The 23,239-nt window shown below is 45.7% G+C and overlaps 1 protein-coding gene across 1 annotated transcript; it reads right to left on the bottom strand.

Annotated features, from left to right (window-relative positions):
- Positions 1–271: 271 nt before the first annotated feature.
- LOC104270377 (Golgi apparatus protein 1-like) lies at positions 272–19,021 on the bottom strand (the record flags this gene model as incomplete). Its single annotated transcript, XM_009864718.1, has 9 exons — positions 19,013–19,021; positions 17,656–17,775; positions 16,239–16,271; positions 13,715–13,801; positions 11,156–11,371; positions 5,081–5,284; positions 4,365–4,436; positions 2,259–2,442; positions 272–486 (listed from the first exon to the last, which is right to left on the bottom strand). Coding segments are annotated over exons 1-9 (1,140 nt in total), but the record flags the coding sequence as incomplete, so codon positions are not given.
- Between the last annotated feature and the right edge of the window lie 4,218 nt (positions 19,022–23,239).

Here is a 23,239-nt window from a genome sequence, read left to right as displayed (position 1 = left end):
CACCCAGGAAAAGAATTCTGTGACTTGAGAGCCGCTGGTGAAGAAGAACTACAGGAGATCCAGGGCAAAATCCAGAGTAAAACCATTCAAATCACATTTTTTGAAGGAAAAACACCCCAAAACTCCCATGACTAATGTGCTGCTAGATACTAGTTTCCTTTATACCATGACAAATACCAGCGTTCCCTGGCACCCTTCAGCAGAACCTCCATTGCAAGGCAAAACGTTGACAAATCAGTGCTTCTACCGAGCGGCAGAAAAACCATCTTACCGCCTGCTGGCAATTCAGGCCAACGTTTCCCTTCTCGCCCCGCACCACTTTCATCAGGCAGTGCAGGGTGCGGCCCTTCCGATGCAGACCCGAGCAGTGGTGCTCGATCTCCCCGCGGCAGCTCAGGATGATTTCCGGGCTGAGCGAGAAGTCTTCCATCAGCATGCGCCGGTAATCCAGCATCTCGCCCTGGCACTCGCTGCTCACTTGTCGACCTGAGCCAAGAGAAGACGACGTGGTTTAGTAGAAATGTTTAGCAGAGTCCTTCTTGAGCCACTGGTAGAAGAGGGACGTCGTCCACGCTCTGGACGGCACCAGATTGAAAGAAACGCACCAGAGTGGACGCACTAGGGGTTAAATCAGTTGTTATGGAAGCTCCCAACATTTAACCAAATGTGTCAAGGGATTTAAGGCATGTTTTTTAAAAAAGGAAAAAAGATTCCTGAAAGATTAGAAGAATCTTACTTTGGATTTCATGTTACAGGAGTTGCTTTGGAAGATCGGCTGAGAACGCTCAGCGGTTGTGTACTTCTGTAGAAGCTCTTCCCTGTATGCTCAAGGGTTCCTTTTTCCACTGTAGAAATTAAGTCACCTCTGGTAATCTACCATAACTGGGGGAGGAATTTGTCTAGGCAGCAGGTTCAACATTTTCTCTGAGGAATAGGTTTTCTCGAGCAACAGCTCAGGAAGTCAAAAAGCAGAATAGAAAACGTTACCAAGAGTACCTATGGAGCATCTAAACAATCTGTAGCTGCACAGGAATCTACCTCTAATAAATGCTTGGATCTGCTATAAAGTATATATCTTAGAGCCCCACGTAGGCAGTTTGGTGGGATTCTTTTAATCCAGAAGGAAGATGTTGGCTTTTTTGCTACATCCTCCTCCTAGTCCCCGTCACCACTTGTACAACACCCCCTGTCGCCTCGTATCGGTGCCAACAGGGCTCCTACATGCCAACAGGGCTTTGTAATTCAGACACGTGGAGGTGTGTGGAATAATTAGCTTTCCTCCTGGGCTATGCTTTGTGGATGAGCCTCACATGCTGCGGAACCTGTTCCACCATGAAAGTGGAAGTTAACAATCAAATTGCAGCTTTCTCCTCGTGCAATTCGGGAAAGCACCTACCCTACTGCAGGCAGAAGGGAAAAAACCCAAAAGAAAAATCAAAGCAAGCCGCAACTTTTCCCACAAGCAGCACACATCATTTCCACATCAATCAGATGCAATGGGTCATTCAGTCTCACAAACGCACAGATTGCTTGTGGTGTTACGGCAGCCTTTGCCTCCCGTGCCAGGGGCAGTACAAAGCCTCGCTGCTGAATCAGAAACCATCCAGCTGCAGGGCCAGGGGGAAAACCAACTCTCCAGTGCAGGTCTAGAGGATTTCACATGTTTGTTTTACACGTTACGGCAATGGCAGAGAACCTTCAGCACGGTGCTGCCGTACAGGGCTCTCTACTGCCTTTAGGATAGTCACTAGTGTCAGGACATCCCCAGCTTACATCAACTTAAACACACAAAAGATATTCTCACACTTCCTTCTAGAGATGAAGAATAAGGCAAGACTTAGAAAAATAAAAGCCTTTATCCAAGCACCTGAACTGCAAAGCAAAAAACATCACTTAGTCCTCTGCCTCTTGTATCCCTTCACTTTCCCCAAGCGCTGGCAAACAATTTGCCTATTCTGTGTTTTAACTGAGCAGCACATTTAACGCTCGCTACATGAAGGAAGCAAAAAGGCTGCTGGCATTCACAGTGAATAGAAGGATATGCAATTACACATCATCAACTCAAGTGGGATTTGCTCTTCTGCGTTTTAAACTTCTTGCCTACACAATAGGAGTCGGCGTCAGAGATTTGCTCAGCTATTCCAACCTTTGAAACGACAGGAACGAAAGCATCGTGGGGAGGAAACTCGCCTCTGAACCAAAGTTTGGAAGAGGTTACTTGGAGGAGACTGTACAGGACATGTTGAAGCTCCACTCACCTCTGTGCACAGCAGACTCTAAGCACATCAACAGATAGGAAAGCCTGGCTTCCCGAGACCGGGGAAGGTTCTCCACGTTACAGCGGTACTTCTTCAGGTCACTTTTACAAGACTTGGCCAGCGAGTAACTGACTTTGTAGTCTTGGGCAATCAGCTTCTGGCGGGTGGTCAGTGCGTCGCGACACTGCGGGGAGACACATCAGGGGCAGCTGAAGGAGCCAGCTCTGCTGCTGTAAAGTTTTCAAGGAGTGTTTCAAAAGGCGCCTGACGCTTTAAAACTCAAGCATTTAAAAGCCAGACTGTGGTGGAATCTTGTTGGGTCTCATGGAGACCACTCAGTTAACAATGCCCACCGAGGTCGACAGATCAAGGGTTTTAAAGGCAGCAGCTCTCTGCAGAGCACTTCTTCAAACTGCGCATTCATCCAGCTTTTTGTGAAGAGCTGCGCCTGAGAGCGTGACTCATTCTCGGTAACTAGGATCAGTTGCTGACATTTATCCCAGCTGTGGTAAATGCTCACCCCATGCCCTCAAGAAACAATCTTTTTCCAGTTGCCTTTAGAAAAAGAGCGTGTTCTCTGCATTTGTTCTGCAACGTGCCCGACAGATGAAAGCAGATAAAGCAGCCTAACCATGGGAATTTCTAGCCGCTTTCCACAAGCAGCGAGGCTCACGAGGATGCGCCGCGGCCAAACCCAGCAGCTGGATGAAATTTAGAGGGCTGTTCTTGCAAAAAAAGGGACTGTAAAAAACCTCACTGCTGCGCTTGCTAGCTTTTGGGTTAAATTACAAGAGAATTAAATCTGAGGGTGGCAGATAATTCTGAATAGCTCCAATTTGTCCATTCTCAGCCTGTTTGAAAGGGACAAAAACTGCACATGACGGCTGGGGAGAACGGGGAGCTATCTCAGCGGAGAAATCCTACAGCTCTCTCCCCTTCCTTATGCCAGGGTTTCGATTCTTCTCCCCTTTCTTCTCATACCTAGCTCAGGACGCGGAAAGCCCTACTCCAGGATAGTCCCACTCCCTCCTTCAGGCTCCTGTCTCATGACTGGGACCTTGGGACTGGACATGGGGAGATACAGGCCGGCAGACAGGACCAAGTCATCTGCTACAGCTTCGTCTAACCCCTCAGCATCTCGCACGAATATCTTAGTCCGAGAGCAGACCATGGAAAAGACCCCTGAAAATAAAACACCACCAACCCTGTACAATTAAAACCAGGCTAAGCAAAAATAGCCATTTCAGTGACGCGCTTGTACAAAATGAAGCTGTTCCAAGCCCTCAGGGATCACTCTCGCAGTTTTGAATTTGTTAACTGGAACTAAGCTTCCAGAGAGCTAATGCATTTAAAGAAAAGGAAAATCAGTCTGATCCCTCCAGGCCTCCAAGTTGGGCTCCTTCAGTGGAGCTTCTCTGAGGAGGGCTTCAGAGAAACCCATCTTTGTACCCTTCCAGACAGATGAGAGAATTCCACACAATCCCAAATACTACGAGGCTGCCTTCTCAAAACACCTACACCAACACAAACCCTGCAGGAGTGGCTTTCCAGAACTGCCTTTTTGTTGTCGTTGAAAACCACATCTTCAGGAAAAACGTAAGGAAAACGTCAGTAACTGAACCGTGCCTCTTTCCTACAGAATTTCCCGCTTCATAGATAGACACTCACAGCCTTGAAAAGAGAAGCACATGCAGCTTCTTCCCGTGCTGAGGTGTTTGGGCATTTTGTTTCTAATCTGCACCTTATGACAGCATTTATCCAAGGCTTACCACAGCACAGCACGGCTTCTACTTTAAACACTCAATCACAGCACGACCACTTGAACTCCGCGTCTACCTTCCCACATTACCCACCCCAAAAAAAGCTTTGATTTATTTAAATCCTTAACCTTAAAGGCCGTAACTCAAGTACAATTAACCCAAGCCATCAGCGCATGGCTGGAAACACAAACATATCAAAGGAAAAGCATCTGTTAAAGCAGTCGGTTACCCAACCACCTAGATGATGGATCTTCCTCAGCGCTGGAAACGAATAATATGGCTTGGACTGATGAATGACCTGATGATTTCTGCATTAAGGATTTGTCTCGCCAAGACAGATACCTACCTTTTCGCTCATTGATTCTTCAAACTTGTGATTAAAGAGGCACTTGTAAACTCGGCCTTCCCCAGCCTGAGTCTGTGAAACAGAACAAGAACATTTGCCATTAAAGATAAGACTTGTAATGCTTAATGAGCAGGCTAAACGACACCTAAAGAGATTTTTTTTTAAAAAAAAAACAATATATATTAAAGTTAGTATTTCAAATGACAGTGACAGCTTCTGTAACTATAAAGATATTTTAAATTCTACCGCATAAAAAAAAAAAAATAAAATCTGGTCATGTTCATCACCCTTTTAGTGAGAAGACCCTCAGCTGGTAGGAGCTAATCTATACTGAAAAATGCAGCTTTCCAGCTCATCATTCCAGCGACAAGGAGTGCTTTGAGCAGAATCAGACCAGGTTCACTTTGTGCGCCCAAGCGGCCACTTACCTCTGCTACCTGCTCCCCACTCGAGTCACCCCCCTCCCTGTCACACCAGCTCCGTTAAACCACTTATGCCATTAAACCATTTTTGCCAGTTCAGTTCATTAACCCACCAGAAATGACGCGAGTGAACTTACGACCAGATCTATTGCAAAATGATGGCTACAGGGTGTCTGTTCTCAGTGTTTCACCGTCTCACTCAGGCTCCACCCTATCCTTCCAATGTGCTTTTGGTGTGGCTTTTTATTTTTAATGGATTACTGTGGAAGAGAAGGCAAGAAGAAAACGACTCACATTTTCACAAAACCGTTCTCGATCATCTCGGCATGCAAAGTAGAGGTGCCGGTCCAGGTGGAAGTCATCGGAGGAGAGTTCGGCGACCCGAAGAATCGCTTTCTTGCACTGATCAGAAACCTGAATTCGAGGATCCGTCTCCTCCGCCTCTTTTACCAGGCCTTTCTCCAGGCACGCCACCACCTCTCCTTGCGAGTGGGCATCCTACAGGAGAAGAGCAAGAGAACATCTGTAACCAACCGTAATCAAGCGATCCGTGATTCTGGATAATCCCCCATAAATCAAGCAACAAACTGTCCACACAGAGACTTGCAAACGTTCAGCCCGAATTGCGTTGACGTTCATAGGAGGCAGCAGTTAATATCTGGATTATTCACACACATCACATCCTGCTGATGGCCACTGTGAAATCGTTCCCCCCCGCTCCAATGCTCTGGGTTTGTTTTAATGCGACTTAATGAGATTATCACTACTTAGTCACACTGCTCAGAGCAGTTTACCAAACCAGCCAAATTATCTTTAATCTGACGTAGCTCTCTTCACACCATGGCAACGGCATCCTGGTAAGAACACACTTGAGCCAGAGTCCCTCCGTGCTGAGGCAAGCCTTCAGTTTGGGTGGTGATAATTAATGATGCTAAAAAGGCCACAAAGGAGCTTGGACCGACGTAAGCTTCTCTGTGCTAACCCCTCCTTTAAGGGACCAAAAAATAAAGAAATTCAAAGCATTCAAGAAGAGATGGAGTGCTGGACAAAGCAGTTCTGGCCTGACACTGTTCAGTGTCCTGCAAGCCTGGAGACAACTTTGGATTATGACCAGCGACGGGCAATAAGAACAGAGAGTCTGTGCTTTGTATGAAAGCCCAGGAGAGGCAGGGCAACGCTCCCCTTTCAGTTTCCTGCATGCTTTTTCTGTCTTTAAAAAGGGAACCTCACCCCCTCGACGCCTCCAATCATAAACAAGAACTCTTCTGGAACCGATCTCTCGAGGCTTCGGCAAGATTTTCCTGTGGAGACCACCTTAATTTATGCTGCATACATCAACCCAGCACTCGCAGTAACCATTTCGGAGCTATCCCTTCAGCTTGGTCCGTCAAGCCCATTCATCCACCGCGGCTGCAGCAGCACGAGGAAGAGAAACCTCCAGTAAACAAGAGCACAGCCGCACAAAGCCACGCCACTCTCCCAAATCTTATTGCTCCTTTCACTCCTTTAACTCTGCTGCCCTTGGAGAGACAAGAAGAATTGGCCAACTGAAGCCATAAACATAGAAGTGTAACCAGTTTAAAAGGGCTCAGAGTAGGCTTCCCCTTCAAAAAAAAACTGAAAAAGAAACCCTGAAAAACCCCAAAACCATATGCTCCAAAACTCTCTATTTTGGTTCGCTCTTTTCTGGGAGTGGGAACTGGCCAATTCCACATGCTGGCCAGATATCAGCAGCTGGGAAGGAACAGATTTATATAGCAACAGCCCCTTTAGGATGGAAACCAAAAGGGATCCAAGGAACACTGGCTGGCAGTATGTTCGCCACATCGCTTAAAGCCATCATTTAGCCCTAACCACGCTGAACGCAAACACCGCTCCCCAAATCCTTGCGGTGAGCCATGGGTAGTAATTACAGCTGGGGAGCCGGCAAGTGGAAATAACTGAAAACAACCGTTTTAAAGTTCCTCTGGCAGTTTTTTTGCTCCAGCTGAGAGAAGCAAGGCAGGGCCAAGATGACACTCACTCACCTGCAGCCTCCCCTCACAAGCCTGAAGTTCTCTGGTTTCTTGCAGCGTGGGTCTAGATTCCTGGTCAGAGTCATACTATATGTGAAAGCAAACCTATTTTTAATAGCCTAGTGGAAATGGATTTCCATAGGCTGGCTGATGAACGTTTCCTGTTGCATTCCGGGGACAGAACATGAAACAACTGATTTATTGCGTTGCTTCGCAAGTACAGTTTGTACACTCGGGTGGACCACCCTGCAGCGCTGGCTACTGCGCGTTAGAGAAATTTTAAAACGTGTCAGACTTAACAGAAACACAGAAGTTGACACAGCCAGCTCCTGAAAGATGCAGTCCTGCTCTCTTCTCCTACCTCCCAGCATTTACCTGCCTTCTTGCGGTGTCATTGGTATTCCTGGGCTCACTCATCGCCGCTTGGGAGATCTCCTGACCTAGCCTGGGGTTTGCTTCCAGGCAGATGACGTCCCCAAGTGCTAGCGCTGACTCGTTAAGGCAGTTTAAGTAGGTCCTAACTCTTCTTCAGAAGTGCCTGAAAGCAGTCACATTAGTGGCCAAAAGGAGTACAGATGGGGCTTTACAAACACAGTTCAGAGAAATCTCACTCCAAAATTTAATTATAGGCCAACACCTACTGTATTTAAGATGCACAATCCTTCAACTGAAGACTGGAGGGGAAAACAATCCTTTGTGCAGCTGCACTCAAGCAAGTTTTTCTAATGCAATCAAAAGCTTGACGGGCTCCGTCCTAAGGATGGCAGGACGGTTCTGACTCACCTGCTACCTGTTCTCACCTGTCCTCTACACACCACCAGACCCGTGGGGCCAGCTCAGCTTCGGAGGCACCAAAGCTGAGGGTGAGCACCCCACGGCACGAGCTCTCCGATCCTGCTCCGGCACCGGCTGTCTGGTGCGTCCAAACGCTGCTGTGGAATGAATCTCCAAGCCTTTCCTCTAACCAGCCTCTACCTTAGAGTTAAAGACCTTTGAAGCTCATTCCACAAGTCAGGACTCCCCAGAATTGCTGTGGGGGCTGACAGGAGCATAGACCCCCTTTCTCCAGTGCTGAAATACAAGAGTTCACATCTGAAAAACACTTAAGGGTGCAAAAACCCCCACGTGTTTCTTGGAATCATTGCCTCACCATCACTATCAAATCTTAAATGGGGAATTTTAACTGACATTTGCGAAAATCCATTAAAGATATTAGGCAATTACCTCGTCTGGAGCGCCCTGAAACTCTGCGTAGTTCTGTGACAGGAGTCTTGTTTATTTTTTTGTCACAAGTCTCCCCCTGAAAATATTTTATTCTGTCTGAAACCTGACATGCCTCGAGTTCACAACTGTTCTAGCTCCACACTTGCAGAAAGAAGCTAGAAAAGTGACCATAAAGAGAGTTGAGAGAATGAAAGAGCATCAGGCAGGCAAAATATAACCTGTCTTAGAGGCACAGAACCACCTGCTGATGGCCCAACGCTGACTTGCTGGAGCCACAGCAGTCAGGCTACGGAAAAATCACCTGGTAGATCTTCTCGTGAGTTCCAGCTTAGCGTGCTAAGTAAAAAAAGTTTGACCTGAACATTATCATCTCTTCCCCAGACTGTGTCCATCAGTTCTACAAAAACTAGGAAAAGACCGAGAGGAACTGTACTCCAAACACTCAGAGGTCCAAAAAAAAAATAAAAAAAAATAGGCAAGATAACAATGGTCTCTCAACATATCTTTTCTTCGAGGAATCTGAAAAATACTGTTAGCTGGTAAAATACTAAACCAGATGCACAACTGACACTTAGGTAGCCTTCGATATGGCAAATAACCAACTCCAGCTTGGCCACCAGGGCTAAACCCAGCACCTGTACACCAGCCATGAGTTTGATACAGTCCTTGGCACGACCAGGGTGAGGAACGCAGCTCGTTCCGACAGGCGGCCCCACAAGAAAAGCTCCCCTGCAATTACTTAACTTCAATTTTGAACTCCATCCCTATTCTACGAAGAAACTTTTAAAGACGAGGAGACCAAATGCAATCTAAGTGCAACAGTCGGCCAGAAAGGTGACTGAAACTACTATTAAACACTTCTCAATTCAGTGGAAAGAAAAAACAACCGCACCGCAGGCGGATTTGAAAACGAATGCTTTCAGATGACACACGTCCAGCCTTTCTGCTCCAGTCTACAGGCAGATCAGGACCTCCACGCTGTACGTTACTGCTCTTACAGAGCTGAAAAACAACACGGAAAGTGAAGAAAGCACAGAAAACATCACATCAGAGGCCAACAAAGCCAGCAGGAACAGAATTCAATCAGGAAGGAGTAAGCAGGCTAGGAAAAAAAAAAGAAAAAGGAAGTATAGAAAACAGCTAGCAGAGGAGCTTCAAGCAGCAAAGTAATTCCAGAACACCAGTGAGGTGCCTTTTACAGTTAAAAAAGTCAGTTTATCCCAGTCACTATGATGAAGCTCTCACACTGCATTCTACCAGCAGCCCGATGTAGATGGGAGTTTGTGGTCCAGCAGTGCTTATCTCCATTAAAAAAAAAGAAAGAGATTAATCTCTTTCCCCATCTTCCTCCTCAGGTGTCCAGGACTTATTTATTAAATTCACAGTTATATTCAAGTCACACAAAAGGGGAATGACTGTTTCTCTACAGGCAACTCTCAGAAGCTTCAGTGTGGAAATAAAACCTGAACCAGCATCCGGTGGGAGTAAAGGAGATTTCTCCGAAGCAGAATAGGGACAGACCAGAACACCAAGCAAAGAACTGCTCGTGTAGCCATTTATAGCTGTTTCCATAGCAGTATAAAACACTTCCAACTGCTTTAAGCGCCAAGGACGACAGCATAACAAAAGACATCGTATGACAGGCTGCGGGGCTTTCACAAACCAAGGCAAAATATCCTGGGTTGGGCCCAGAGCAAGCGAGGAAGACGCGTAATAAAACCTCAGACCCCCCGGCCATCGCCTGTTCACCCACCTCTACTTCTGCGACCACCTCGGCAGGTTCCTCTGCTTCTACAGGAGATTTGGCTTCAGCTCATGAAATGCCCGCTAGTGTAAACCCCTTCAGTGCCACCCAAAGTTATTTTAATTTTAATTGATTTCAATCGGGTCAGGCCACAGGTAATAAGTAGACCCATGGCTCCCATACTGCACTTCTGGTTCTACAGCAATTGTTAAAAGCAATTTCTCATTTCATAAAGTCCTTCGGGCCAGGATTAGAAGAGAACCTTTACTTTAGGGAGGAAACAAGTTACTCAGCCGTTACTAGTCCAAACCTGTGGTGCCCACAAGTTCCTCCCATTTCTATGGCTGCTTTTGTTCCTGAAAGCAAGTACTTATTTTTGTGCTTTCTGTTGTTTCAGCTAAGTCGTCAGGAATACATTAGCACTTCAGTTTAACACACTGTGGATGTGAAGCTGCTTACAGCAGCTAACATCTCCAACAACTAGGAAAACTTTTTTTTTTTATTACCAGAAGTATTTTGTATTAAATCTTTTCACCTCCTCATTACTAGCTGATTTAAGACACTAATTTTAAAAGCGCAAGAGCTATAATTTAAAGAGCACTGTAAAAAGTTGAGAGGCTAATTTTAACTTTATCCTTAAGCATAAAAACTTACCGTAAAAGAAGCCACTCATCCCTGCAGCGCTACATAATTGGTGCCTGCATTAGCGAGGCTGAAGTAGACAGGGAAAGACAGCGCCTTGAAAACAAGCCCTCCCCATCTACTCACCACAAACTGTTCTTCGCATCAGCCTCCGCTTAAGTCTCACATGACACAAAGAACGTGGATTTAGTACAACCAGCACAGTATGAGTAAGTCCGTGCTACTAAAAAGTGACACCAAGGAAGAGGTGCCCTTCAACTGTTTTTGGGTGGGCAAGGGAATGGGGAAGAGAACAGATAAAAGCTCGATGCAGTCTATCAGCTGCAACCTGAGAAAGCAGAAAGGGTTCCAGCAGATCCCGCATCACCGCGACAACTTTCCTGCGCCAGACGCCACCAGACGGCAAAATAAGGTCTGCTTACACCTACTGTTTGGATTCGTGTCGAGTCGAATCTGACAGAGTGCCACCAAAAAGCCACCTACCCACCAGAGCACCTGTAGGGCGGTAAGGAAAGGCAAAGGGAAGTCATTTCCCAACGGCACTTCCTCACAGAGGAACGAATGTGTATTTGTTAAAAAGGGACTACACAGCATCAGCGCAGCGCCCTTTTCACCCAGGTGACACGTGCCACAAGGTTTTCTCAGTTGCAAGACAACAGCATTCTTGCAAAGCCTCCACATAAAAGTTTCCTCGGGTGAATGACTTTCACAAGCCTATCGATAATCTCCGTGTTCTCCGGGTACCTTTTCTCCGGGTCGAATGCTGCCGCATTTCAGGAGATTGATGTCAGCCTTGCAGTCATCCATGAAGCCGCAGATCAACCGATAATCGCTGAAGATAATGGCTGTCATTTTAGTGATGTACTGATGGCACTGGTATTCAGTGATGTTGCCTCGGTGATCCACCAAACATGACACCAAGAAGCCTTTACCAACTGGTTCATCCGCACACTCCTTGATCTGTTTGAAAAAAAAAGAAGAAGAAAAAAAAAAAACCACTCAGTTGTTGCAGCTACTGAATTTAACCTATTTTTTTTAAAAAAAAAACAACCTCAAAGAAACTTGCATCTGTAGCTTCAAAATCTGCTGGCAAAGAAACCCTCCAGGCTTTAGTTTGATTTTCAGCAAGTCAGAATACTTGAAAACATGTCAGAAGTGAGAAATACCTCATGCGTGGCAGTATCTGAAAAAAGCAAATGCAGCGACCTTGAGGATTATAAACCCTCTTGCTCAATAATCATCTTTCATAATAATCACATTGAACCCCTGCAATCAAGTGGATTTGTAGTGAAAATGCTAGTCTGACAAATTTTTTATTTAGAAAACTGAGCACACTGCAACAGCACTAAATCATACTTGGACCCCCATCAGCCACCTGACCTTGCACAATACAACGTTTTGACTAGAAATGAGACCCATTCAAAAGTCAACACAATATTTATTAAACTGCTTATAACTTGCTGGAAACTGCAAATTACCACGAAGGAAAACCCTCTTCAAATCCGTTTTAATCTGGCTCTTCGAGGAAGCGATCGCTGGTGCTAAACCACTTCACTGGGTGGTCTAAAATCAAAATCAGGGCTAACAAAAGCCGGGCAGGGATTGGAAAAGCAGAGTACACGAACGAGATAGGTTCCCGATATAAATCACAGCCTGCACTGCTCAGGGAAGCAGACAGGAAGGTCAAAAATGTCACCTTTGGAAGAAAAAGGCGCAGGTAGTTTGGCCAGCGTCTTTCCAAAGGAAGGGGGAGACGTGGTTATTGACCGGTTAAGGACAGGACTCCCTGAGGAATCCCCTTCTGGTGTTCTGCCGGCGAGGAGCACGCTGGAAACTGCAGCCAGGCTCTCTCAAGTTCAGCCGTGAGAGTTTTTCGAGCCCTACATACACGGGTTGACTTTGATCACATCAAAAAAGATTTGTTCCCGTGCAAAGACTGAAAGGGCTCATCAATCTACAGGGAGAGCCGCGGCGATCAATAACGCGGGCGGGTTCAGCTAGCGAGCAAGGGCAGCGCTAAGGGAACGGGCAGGGAACCATCTTATCAGTCCTCAAACACCGAGTTGGGATCTTTATACAGGATATTGAAAAAAAATAATTAAAAAAATTTTTAAAAGAGTCATCTCTAGAAAGATATATTTTAATTCAAATAAGAATTAACTCAGGGCATCTTGTGACAGACATAGAGGTCGGACTAGATGAGCAAACAAGATCTCTCTGCTTCAGCTTGTGAGGTCATTATGTTCTCCACAACAAATATAAACATGCAACATTTTTAACATCATTATTTGAAGGCAGATGTAGGCTGGTAGAGCTTTTTGTATTTAATCTATACAGCTACTAGAAAAGTAAAGCTACTACAGTCAACATAATTGTTACAGATGTGGCACAAAACACATTTTGAAGTGAAAACACGTATTAGTCCCTGCAGGGTGAAAGGCAGAGAGTTGAGCAAGTCTGAGAAAGCTGCATCTTCGGTTTGGCCCTGCTTGAGCACCACGAGCCAAACCAGCAAACACGGGCAACCGTCACCTGGCAGCCAACTCCAACTCAAGCTGAAAATTATTGCCACAACTCTGAAAAGTCGCAACAGTTGAGGGAAAAAAGTTAATAGATTTAAGCTGATAAAAATTAAAGGTGGGCTTTTCAGAATGCATCCAGGTGGGACAGTCACCGATTCCCAAATGATTTTTACGAGTAGTTACTGTTGTGGTTCTTAATATAAAACAATATTTAAAATCAGAGCTCAGTCACCAGCAAGAAAACACCTACCTGCTAGTTATGAATTCAAGAAAATCATTAATAAGCTAATACTGTATGTTAACAGTATATTCCCACTGCCTATGTTAGCTTTAAAAGGTGGTTTAGAAATACTTCCAAAAAATTAGAGGAATAGTTTATGCACCTGTTTCAGCATCAAGTGTCAGAAGGTGAAACACATGAGATTGTTACTTAGGCAACTTCTTTTTCTTTATATAAAAAAAACCCAATCATCAAACGGCAAAACCCCAGCAGCTGGTGTCACCCTTCACCACAATTTTAGGAGGAACACGGGTGGTTAACGTACAGCTAAAATACCATGTTCTTCCCGCTGCTTTCCAACACCATATTCCAGATTTAGAGGGCATCATTTACAGCAATGCCAGACTGTCACTACACAAAAGTGGTAATTAAACAGACGGTTGAGAGGATTTTCAATAATGCCTTGGCTGTAAAAATTCTGCGGCAGCAACGTGACATAAAGTAGGAAAATGCAGTCTTCCCTACGTGGCACAACAGCAGCCACGCGCCCTTTTTTCTTACCTCTGCAATAGTGGACTTGCAGACCTCTCTGGCCACGGATTCGAACTTGGGATCTGTCGTGAGGTTCAGCTTGTAGTTCCACAAGAGCTAGAGAGAGAGTGTTTGTAGAAGAAGGAGGTTTAACAGCTTCCCGTGGAGAATGACAAATATTTTCCTCCAGAAAAGAAGGAAACACCATTTATTCCCAATCTGCATCATCACCCCTCTACAGGGCGACAGTTAATGCAAAGTCTCCTTGACAACAACTTTGTTCCTTTCATTTCCGCAATGATTTTCTCATCTAGAACCAAATTCAGGCTGTTCAAAATCTCGCCATAAGGTCATGAGCTGACACATGAAGAAGAAAGAGATCCAACTGAGACAATTTCATAACAGAAGATAAAACAACTGGCAACCTGCTGCATATTTAGCAACGTCTTTAAGCTCTTTCCAACACACCTTTCTGCACCACGGCTTTTCTACCTGGTGCAAATGATCTAACAAAAAAAATGGAAGTACCTGCTACGAGCAGATTTCATGCTAAAAACCTAATAAAAGGCTAGCAGAAAAGGAAGGAGAGCAGCACACCTGGCCAGGTTTTTGGAAGCAGATACACTGCAAACCTAGAGGATGATACTTTAGAGGTTATCCTGCAAAAACGCCTCGGGAAGGACGACTCCTCTTCCAGGAGCCGGGGTTAGCTCAGGTAGGAGCCTCGATACGGTGCAACTCAGCCCAACACAAAGTAAAAAACACGTGGTAAAGGCAGCAAAAACTCAGCAAATTAATAGCAGGGATGCTGCTCAAGCAAAGCTCTATCAGCCCCTCTGGTTTTCTCTAGGAGCTTAAGTTGCATTTAAACTTTTCTCATTAACACGAAGATTAAACAGGTTCCAAACGTTATTTCAAACACTCAGCCTCAGTGACAAAGCCAAAAAAAGATCAACAGTTTGGTTAAACTTTTCTTTTGAGGGTTCAGCTGTACACAAAAGCCGAGGAAAACACAAAAAACATGCACAAGAAAAGCAGTTTGACGTCATCTCCAAGAGGCTGGAAGCGCGCAGAGAGTACTAAAAACGGCAGCAGCACAGCTGCACCGTCTTCCACACCTCGTAGCATGGGTTTGGAGTTGTGAGAAGTTAAAAAAAAATGAGGAGATGATGGGAAACCAGGATATTTCAGAGGGAGTAAGTTGTAAACACACGTGTTTAATAGATAAAAGTGAATAAAGAGGGAACCTGTCCTCACACAGAGCGCTGCAGACCTCTGCCAGGCCAGGATTGGAAAAACAAGAAGGAGGTGTAACGCCCTAACACCTCGGCATCTGTAACCTCAGACTCTGGAGAGTCTCAGAAGTAGACGCTCTCCAAAGGAATCTTCCCACAGGCAACAGGAAAGTTAAATTCGCAGCTTCAAAAATTCAGATTTTAGCAATAAGCAGCATTCTCCCAGGAGTTGATCTACTACCAAAGATTGCAGAGAGTGGGGAAAAAAAAACCACATTAGGACATGAGGTGCTATGTTTGCTGGCCCATTTAAGTCAGGTGGATGTGTTTTAATTACTCAATTTTTCTCTTTTTCACACAAGAGACTTAAACAGAAACATGACGTCCCCTTCATCTGATCCAACCCTGCACACAACAATAGAGAATTAGAGCCGCCACAAAGGCGGGCAGCGCAGCGCCAAAGGTTAATTTATAAACACCGTTGGAAATTACTAGTTGTAGAGCATGGCTGGGTTTCATTTCTGGGATATTTCTTCCAATAATACAATACAGCTTTGCTCAAGCATCTGAAACCAAGTCTGTCACTGAAGTACGCGCTTGTCTGTGTCCAGGGCTAACCAAACAATTAAGAATTTTAATATGGTGTATTCTAACAGAATTCAAATGAAATAAGTCAGAGGAAACCTAACACTAGGCTTAGCTCTAATGATTTTTAAATTTTTTTTTTAGAGTTTCAGGATTTGGAGAGTCAGCTCGACAGCCTGAAAACTGGCTAACAGTTTGCTCACTGTTAAACACAGCGCTGAGAGGAAATCTGTTCTAAAACCAGCCAAGTGGTTCAAACTGCCTCTAAATATCACACCGCCACAGCGTTTTCCAAGCAAGTCTAAGAATTCCGCAGCTGTGAGAGGAATACAGAAGGTTTCAACAGCTGAAATCCAAGAGTTTACATTCAGTGCTGCTCACGTCCTTCCCAAAAAGAAAGCCCATCATATTGCTTCCCCTAACTCAGGTGAATCACCCCCCAGTTACGAAATAGGAAAGATGTCTGCTGTCCTCCCTGATACAGAAATATACTTTATAAAGTGTATTTATTATTATTATTATTATTATAATGTTCCACTCGGAAGCTTCCAGTAACACCACAGCAGCTATACTGGGTTAAAGAAGTCGTTGCGTGTTCTTCCTCCGCAGGCTGGCAGAGAACCCCAAAGATGTGCTGGTTAATGCCTTTTTGCAAACTATCAAACTCTGCAAAATCTGGGATACGAGGTGCAAATGCCACAGCTAGAGACAGATTAAAACAAAGCGATACTCACGTGATTGCAGTCGGAAGAGATTTCATTATCTGGCTGAAAGGAGAGAAAAAAGGAGTGTCAGTTCACGACCGAGGAGACGCATTCAACACACAGAAGGGGATCAACTTAAAGACACTCACATTCTGCCAACTCATTTTCACTGTAAGAAGCAACAGAAAATTTTAAAACCTGCATAATATGAGGGATGATAGCCAAGTACCAAAAAGATCGGGACGACAGGTATTTGAGATAAGACACTGTCTTAACTTTAGAGAACACAAAAGGCACAGGAGCAGTGGAATTTACGGAGAGGCTACAAAAACAGTTGCCCAAACCAAGAGAAACACCCACGGCTCCATAGGTAGAAGAAACTCCAGCTGCAAATCCCCCTGCCCTCCTTGCAGCTCATTCAAGGAGAAACAGCACAAACACGGCACAAAAACCTCCTGCCCATCCCAACCGCAGCAAAAAAAACCCACCACGAAGCCTGTTTTCACTGATATTCAGGCTGTCAGATTCATTCAAAGAGCCAAAACCAGGCAAAGCTTAAACACATCACTGACACGAACTTGTCAGGCCTCAAATATCTGATGCAAAGAAGCAGCATTTCACCAGTTTTGGAAGCCAGCAGCCTGCAGCCCAAAGAGGATTTTGGGGTGTTTGCTGCATTTGCTGCTTCAGAGAAGACAACCACAAGATAAAAAGAGAACACAGGAAACGTTTCAAAGTCCTTAATCTCAGCCATTATTAACTAAAGTGCTTTTATTTTGTAGAGCAGGAAGTGGCAGAAACTACTTCTCCGCTTCGAACGTAAAACCCAAAACAGTACCTGAAGGAGCAGGGTAATTAATTGCAGCTTGGTCAGGCCGCCACCGTTTAAAACCGTATCTCCCGAAGTAATCATAAATTTGAAAACTCAGCTATCAACTTTTCTTCAAAAGCCTAAACACACGCCTGCTCGTTACCCTCAGGCTGCAGAACCAGTTCTCCCCACGGAAAATGAAGACGACATCCAAACGACACCATTTTAAAGCAGCCTCAAGGAGCGACGCTATCATGACTTACGAGGTGAGTTTTCCTTTATTTTCTGCACCCACCCTAATCACTCACAGCAGAGGTTTTAGACTGAGCTAATTTCAAACGCTGCGAGTCAGGACGCCCTCCGCTGAAGTTGCTGTCTCAGGCTTTTAGTCAAGGGTAGCTTCTTTATGCAAATATATCGGTCAGCGCTGTAATTCTCTTCCAGAGACAGGACTTATGAACACGTCTGCAAGCAGAAGAATTTGTGAGGGTTGGAGAGCACTCCCCCTAAAATCTCAGCTGCTTCAGTTACCTTCACATCATCCAACCTAGTAATCTCTGCTTCAGATCCACCAAAGATTAAAGCTCAGTTTTTTCTCCAAAGCTGAGTCCCAGCAGATAACAGACTGGTTCTCACCGACGTGGGAAGCTCAAACAAGCTTTTCTTGAAATACACGACATCAAAGTGCCCCCCGTTGACGTACCGGCCATCCCGCGCACCGCAGCAAACCCCAGCTCTCGGAACTCGAACCTTATTCTTGTGAGAAGAGCAATGGAAGTTAAATGAGACCTTAACTAAGCTTTTACTGCATACATTCACAGTTCAGTACTTCAATATGCAAAAGCGTAACATCTAGCCAATAATCCTTTAAATGTGGAACAAGACAAGCACTTGCGAGCTAAAAGCTGTGATCCTTTTCCCCCTTATCATTGCAAGTGTAGGAGAGGTGCGTTCAGGGGCAACGTTGACCTGCTTCTCTCAATTTAAGTGAAGCAAAAAGAGAAAAACAACCCTTTTTATCTTATGTCTGATAAGCCGAAGGGCTGAGTTCAAGGAAGAAAAAGCTCCTCGGCTCAACCCACACCAGTTCTGCCTCTAGAGACAGCTCACGGCCCTCTGTCCTCTACATCCATCCCAGAAACCTTCCCAACAAGAGCGATTTCAGGACGATATGCTTGTGTCTACGAAAAAAAAATAAAGAGAAGTGAGTCTCAAATTACCACCAAGAGAAGCTGAGATGCAAGAAAAGCTGCTTTGTGTCATTGCCACGTGGTGAGTCTGAGGAACACGGATACTCAGAGACCCCCGGGGCAGGGGGAGAGCAGCCCAGACCAGCACTGCACGTTAGCCGAGGTTTTTTAAGAAAGGAAGCTGACAGCAAAGAGGACGTTCCGCCGATTAGCGAGGGAGAAGGACTCATCTTCCATCTCCTAACTGAAGGATTAAAAACAGACTTCACAGAAAGTACGTGTGCCTCCGGGCTCACAGAAGCTTTTGCTGTTTAGCAGCTTCAGTGGAAATATATTGCCTCCCTTTGCAGTCCTCTAAAAAGCTCTCCCATCCCCTTCGTGCGCTCACACTCACATTCCAGAGCAGGAACACCACTTCCTCCCTCCCAGGAAAAGCAGAACAAGTAGCAGCTATAAGAAAACCTGAACAGAAAAAGCATTTCTTCCTGTTCAACCGCACAGAACGGAGCCAAATCGTGCCGCGTTACTACTGCGCGCTCCACAGAGAAATTCAAACGTTTGTACCAAGACCTATCACCACCAGACTACGAGGTTGTCAACGCTGTTGTGTTTAAAAGTGCTTTTTCTCACTCACAGGATTTCAACACACCAAAACAAGCCGTGCCAGCCATCCCTTTCTAAATCTCTCTGCTTCAGCACAGGTATAAAACGAGGTCAAAACAGCACAGCAAACGAGCGACCCGCCACCACTGCCCGGGCTCAGGGAGGCAGAAAGCATCAGTGTTTGAGCTGCAGGAACAGACCATCATCATGCCGGTTCCCAGCAATACTCATCTAGCCATAGTCAGACTGGGAACCAGTAAAGGCTCAGCAGCACCCAGTGAAGGGCATGCTGCCTGGGTGCAATTACTGTCACTCTAGCTCGAGTCGGAGCCCCTTTAAGCTGGGTGTACAAAACCACGCTTGAGTCGGTCTTACTTCATCACATTCTAAAGAAACCAACCTAATTCACACCATTGGGTTTTGAAAAGCAAGGTAAGAATCCTCATCGACTGCTGCAGATGGAACTCAAGGTCTTGGGAGAACTCTTTGCGGGGATTATTTGCTTGACCTTCCTTTCCTTTGCTTCCTCACAAATGTCGTGCAAATAGAAGAGTCTGAAGTCAATCACACACTTATTCCCAGTTTTTAATCTCTCCTTAGAGCAGAACAAGGGATGACAATAGGTATTCCCACCATTTTAAGGCAAGAGTAGCAGCACACTTGTCAAAAAGTAAGGACCAGGCACATCTCAAATATTAACCATGGATAATCTTCAAGTATTGAAAGCAACAGACTTTGGATCTGCTTGAGCAAAAACCACTGAGAACCAGCACGGAGCAAAGCAGGAAAAACCAAAAGGCTTGTGGATGGGAAGAACCCAGTAGATGCTCTCCTCCTAAATTCAGGAACAGATCATCTGAGTTAATTAGAAAAGGATGTTAAATAAAGCAGCTACCTTCTCACAAAAGAGAGGGTGGGCAGAAGTCCAGCCAGACTGCAGGTGTTTCCCCATTTATTGCACTGTCACATGTGGGAGGTACTACAGAGCACGGGGCGTACGGACACACCGTACAGGCAGCTCATGGTTCCTAGTCACAGGGCTCAAGTTTTCCTCTCTGACCTAAATAAATATTATTTATCCCTAATACCTGTACAGAAATAGCTGAGCAGGCCAGGGAGCTTCTAAGGAGGAGGCTATCAAGCTGATAAAGGAAAATGTGTCCTTCCCACAGATATCAGCAATCCCTTCACACCAAACACACCCAGCAAGCCCACAATAAAGTGACTCAATCTGAAGGTATCAAGTTGGACAGATTTGAACCACTGGGAAACAGCACAGGCTAGATGCAAGGTAGCGATCAAGGAGAGAACTGGGGGAACCACCCCTCCTGCAAACCTGATCCTCAGGCAACCACGAGAAAGGATTCTGCAGCAGAATCTGTGGAAACGAGCAGACGCAGTAAGTGTAGGGCAAGAATCAACACAGCTTTTGTAACAGAAAAAAGAAAAAAAAAAACAACCACCAAACCACACATCACACAACCACCCGTGCTCCAAACCTACTGCAACAGCGCAGAGCTCTGTGCCAAGCAGCATATGGCAACAGTAAACCACTTTCACACATCCTGCGATCCTGAGAGAGTCATGTGGGATAAAAAAAAAAAAAGTTGAAACCAGGGATGATTTAAGTTCAAAACAGATGCGAGGATTTCGTAATTGGATTACACGTTTAGTTAGCAATAGAGGCTAAACTCGTTAAGCTGAGCTTGAAATACTCTTTATCACCAGCGAACTGTGAGCACCAAAAACAAACCCAGTGCTGTCACGTCAGCAAAAATCTATCTTTCACGCTCTGAAAAAAGCCAGTTTGAAGCATGGCACTGTGCATATATCATGCAAAGTTATCAAGCTCCTAGCTTCCCCAGACTTTGCTTATTTCACATAAATATTTTTCCCCCCCACTTAAGAGAGCCAAAGCTTGCAACACTGCAAGTCACTTGACCAAATAATCATTTTCACATTGGTTAGGCACTCCTAGTTTATGCAAACTTCAGTTACACAAGCACCTCCACACCGGACATAGATCTCTGTATCGGAAAGTCAAATTATCAGGCCCAGTAGCAATTTCTTGAGCCACCTCACACGCACAAAGCACAAGTAGCAAATCTCCCCCCAAACACCAAATTTTGCAGCCGCGTTTTTCACTGTTTTAGCTTGGATTCCGCAAACTTTTCCACCGACGCTGACACTTTGTATCCTCCGTGGGTAGGACACCATTAAGATAAGTACGCTCAGTCAGAAAAGATCACAAACGAGGATCAAAACCCCCAACGCGATGCTGTCGTGTGTCCGCCTGGCCCAGCAGTTGGGGAAGAAAGAGTGAAGGATGAAACGAGTCTCATCCACGTGTCCTTTGAAGATTCAGCATTCAGTACCTGCTTCAAACACCAAGGAAGTTCAGCAAGTCTTACCCTTTCCTATGTGCTTTGATAAGGAGTCAATGGAGTTTTAGGAACTGTCATGTTTTGCTTCTTTCACATTTGACACAAGAAGTCTCCTCTCCTCTGCAGCGGAGATCCCTTCCCTGCGCAAACACCACAGGTGGTAAAACAGAAAACGCTCAAGTTTTAATTCTGAGGTATTCAAAGTGGCCTGAGTCCGCTCTCCTCCTCCTCTCGTGTCCCTCCGATGCGTCGCGGATCACGACAGAGCCTGAAATTCTGTTTGCCACACAAGTTTGGCAGCCCTGCTGCCGCACAGAACGTTTCCCATAACACTTCTGCCCAGCAGAGCTCCGTTACTAACCGTAGCACCGATGCCGAGCTGCTGATCCAGTCAGCAGGTTTCAGGATTTGCTCCTGGAAACCTCTCTTACAACATCAGCAAAAAAAAATTTCAAGATGACCGAAAGGCATGCAAGGATGCTGGGACTGTCCTAAGAGAGGAGCAGAGGAGAAAGAGTTGGGTGAAACCATGGAAGACTGTTTAACTTACCTGATACCCCAGCAGCTGAGGCGGCAGGGAGTCTGTCTTCCTCAAACAAATGGGCTTATGGAAGAGTCCCACCAGCACCAGTTAGATTACTGGGAAAGCGCAGCGGCATCCGCAGCGTCACCTCACTCTCCAACTACTTTCCTGGAGGACTCTCTGCCTTAAGCCAAGCAGATAAGTCCCAGAATAACTGAAAAGTATTCCAGCAGAGGGGTAAAACAGACACCGTGGGTTTCAGCAGCGCTGCCGGGGGATGCAGAGGAGAAACAAGTGAGGAAAGGAATGGGAGACCCAACCAATAATTCCACTGCAACAGCTAATGTAAAAGCTTTTACCAAATATGTCCATCACCTCTGAGAAAGTCAAATTTCACCACTTACTCTCAACACAGGGACTCCACATCTTTTGACTGTACGTACTCTACAGCACCCATCAGGTAGAGAAACCCTCTCCAAATCAGCTTCGCACAGAAACAAAGTTCCTACCAAAAGCTCTGCGCCCCAAGGAAGCGCAGCACTGAAGAGGGTTTCTGAGCAAACACCGCTTACGCAGCTACCCGCTCCCACAACTCGATGACGCAAAAGAAAACAACCGGGCTCTGATGTCACTCGCCGGCAGGCAGCTCCGGGGCCGGACAGCACCTCCCATCATTACCAGGCTCTTGCTCCATTCAGCATAAACACAGAACAATGTTCTAAATGCTTAACCAGCCACCTTTTTATCAAGACATTTGTCTTTGTTACTCCAGGGTGGGCTCGTGATTCCAGTTTGTCCCACCAAAAGCCAGCAAGCGCGCTCCCAAAAATGCTCCCCTAGGAGTGTTTTCGGGCCGCTCGCTCGGCGAGGCGCACGTGTCGCATCCGTCGGGGTGCCCGTCCTCACCGAGGCGCAAGAAGCATCTTGTGCCCGTCGTTCGGGCGCACGAGCAGCACTGCTTTAATGGTGATGATTTACATTCACACGTTCCTGCCTCCAAAGTAAAAAATCAGACGAGCATCCAAACAGGTGGGAAGCAGACTCGGCTATTTTTAACTCCTGCCAGCTCTTCTATTTAGAGGCAATAAAAATCAAATACCTCAAAGAAGTAGCTTCAGCCTGAACCACAAACCACAAGAACAACCTGAGGCCTTCCCCCCTTCCTCCGCGACAGTGGCGTGGGTCCTACTGCTCCCCCTCCCACACCTGCCCCACTTTTTGGAGGATAGAGACGAAACAAAGCTGAGGTTACCTCGATCGCAGCAGTCGGTATTTCAGATCAGAGCGAGGGAGGCACAATTACATTTAATACCAGTACTTTCTGCTCAAGTTCTTGCACGACACGCAGCCCTAGTCCCTCACTATTAAGAAGGGCAGCTTTAACTTTCTGCATGGCTTATGTCCTCCCAAATTCCCCCACAATATTTGGCATCTCTGTTGTTACCCTGGAAAGCCCATCGGCAGGCAGGATGTACCAAGGGATCCCACACGCCAGCTTTACAGGGCTACTACCCTACAAG

Source organism: Apaloderma vittatum, unplaced genomic scaffold (assembly GCF_000703405.1).
Source record: "Apaloderma vittatum isolate BGI_N311 unplaced genomic scaffold, ASM70340v1 scaffold35712, whole genome shotgun sequence".
Taxonomy (NCBI): Eukaryota; Metazoa; Chordata; class Aves; order Trogoniformes; family Trogonidae; genus Apaloderma; species Apaloderma vittatum.
Note: the sequence above shows the minus strand (reverse complement) of the source record. Positions and strands in the feature narration are given on the sequence as shown.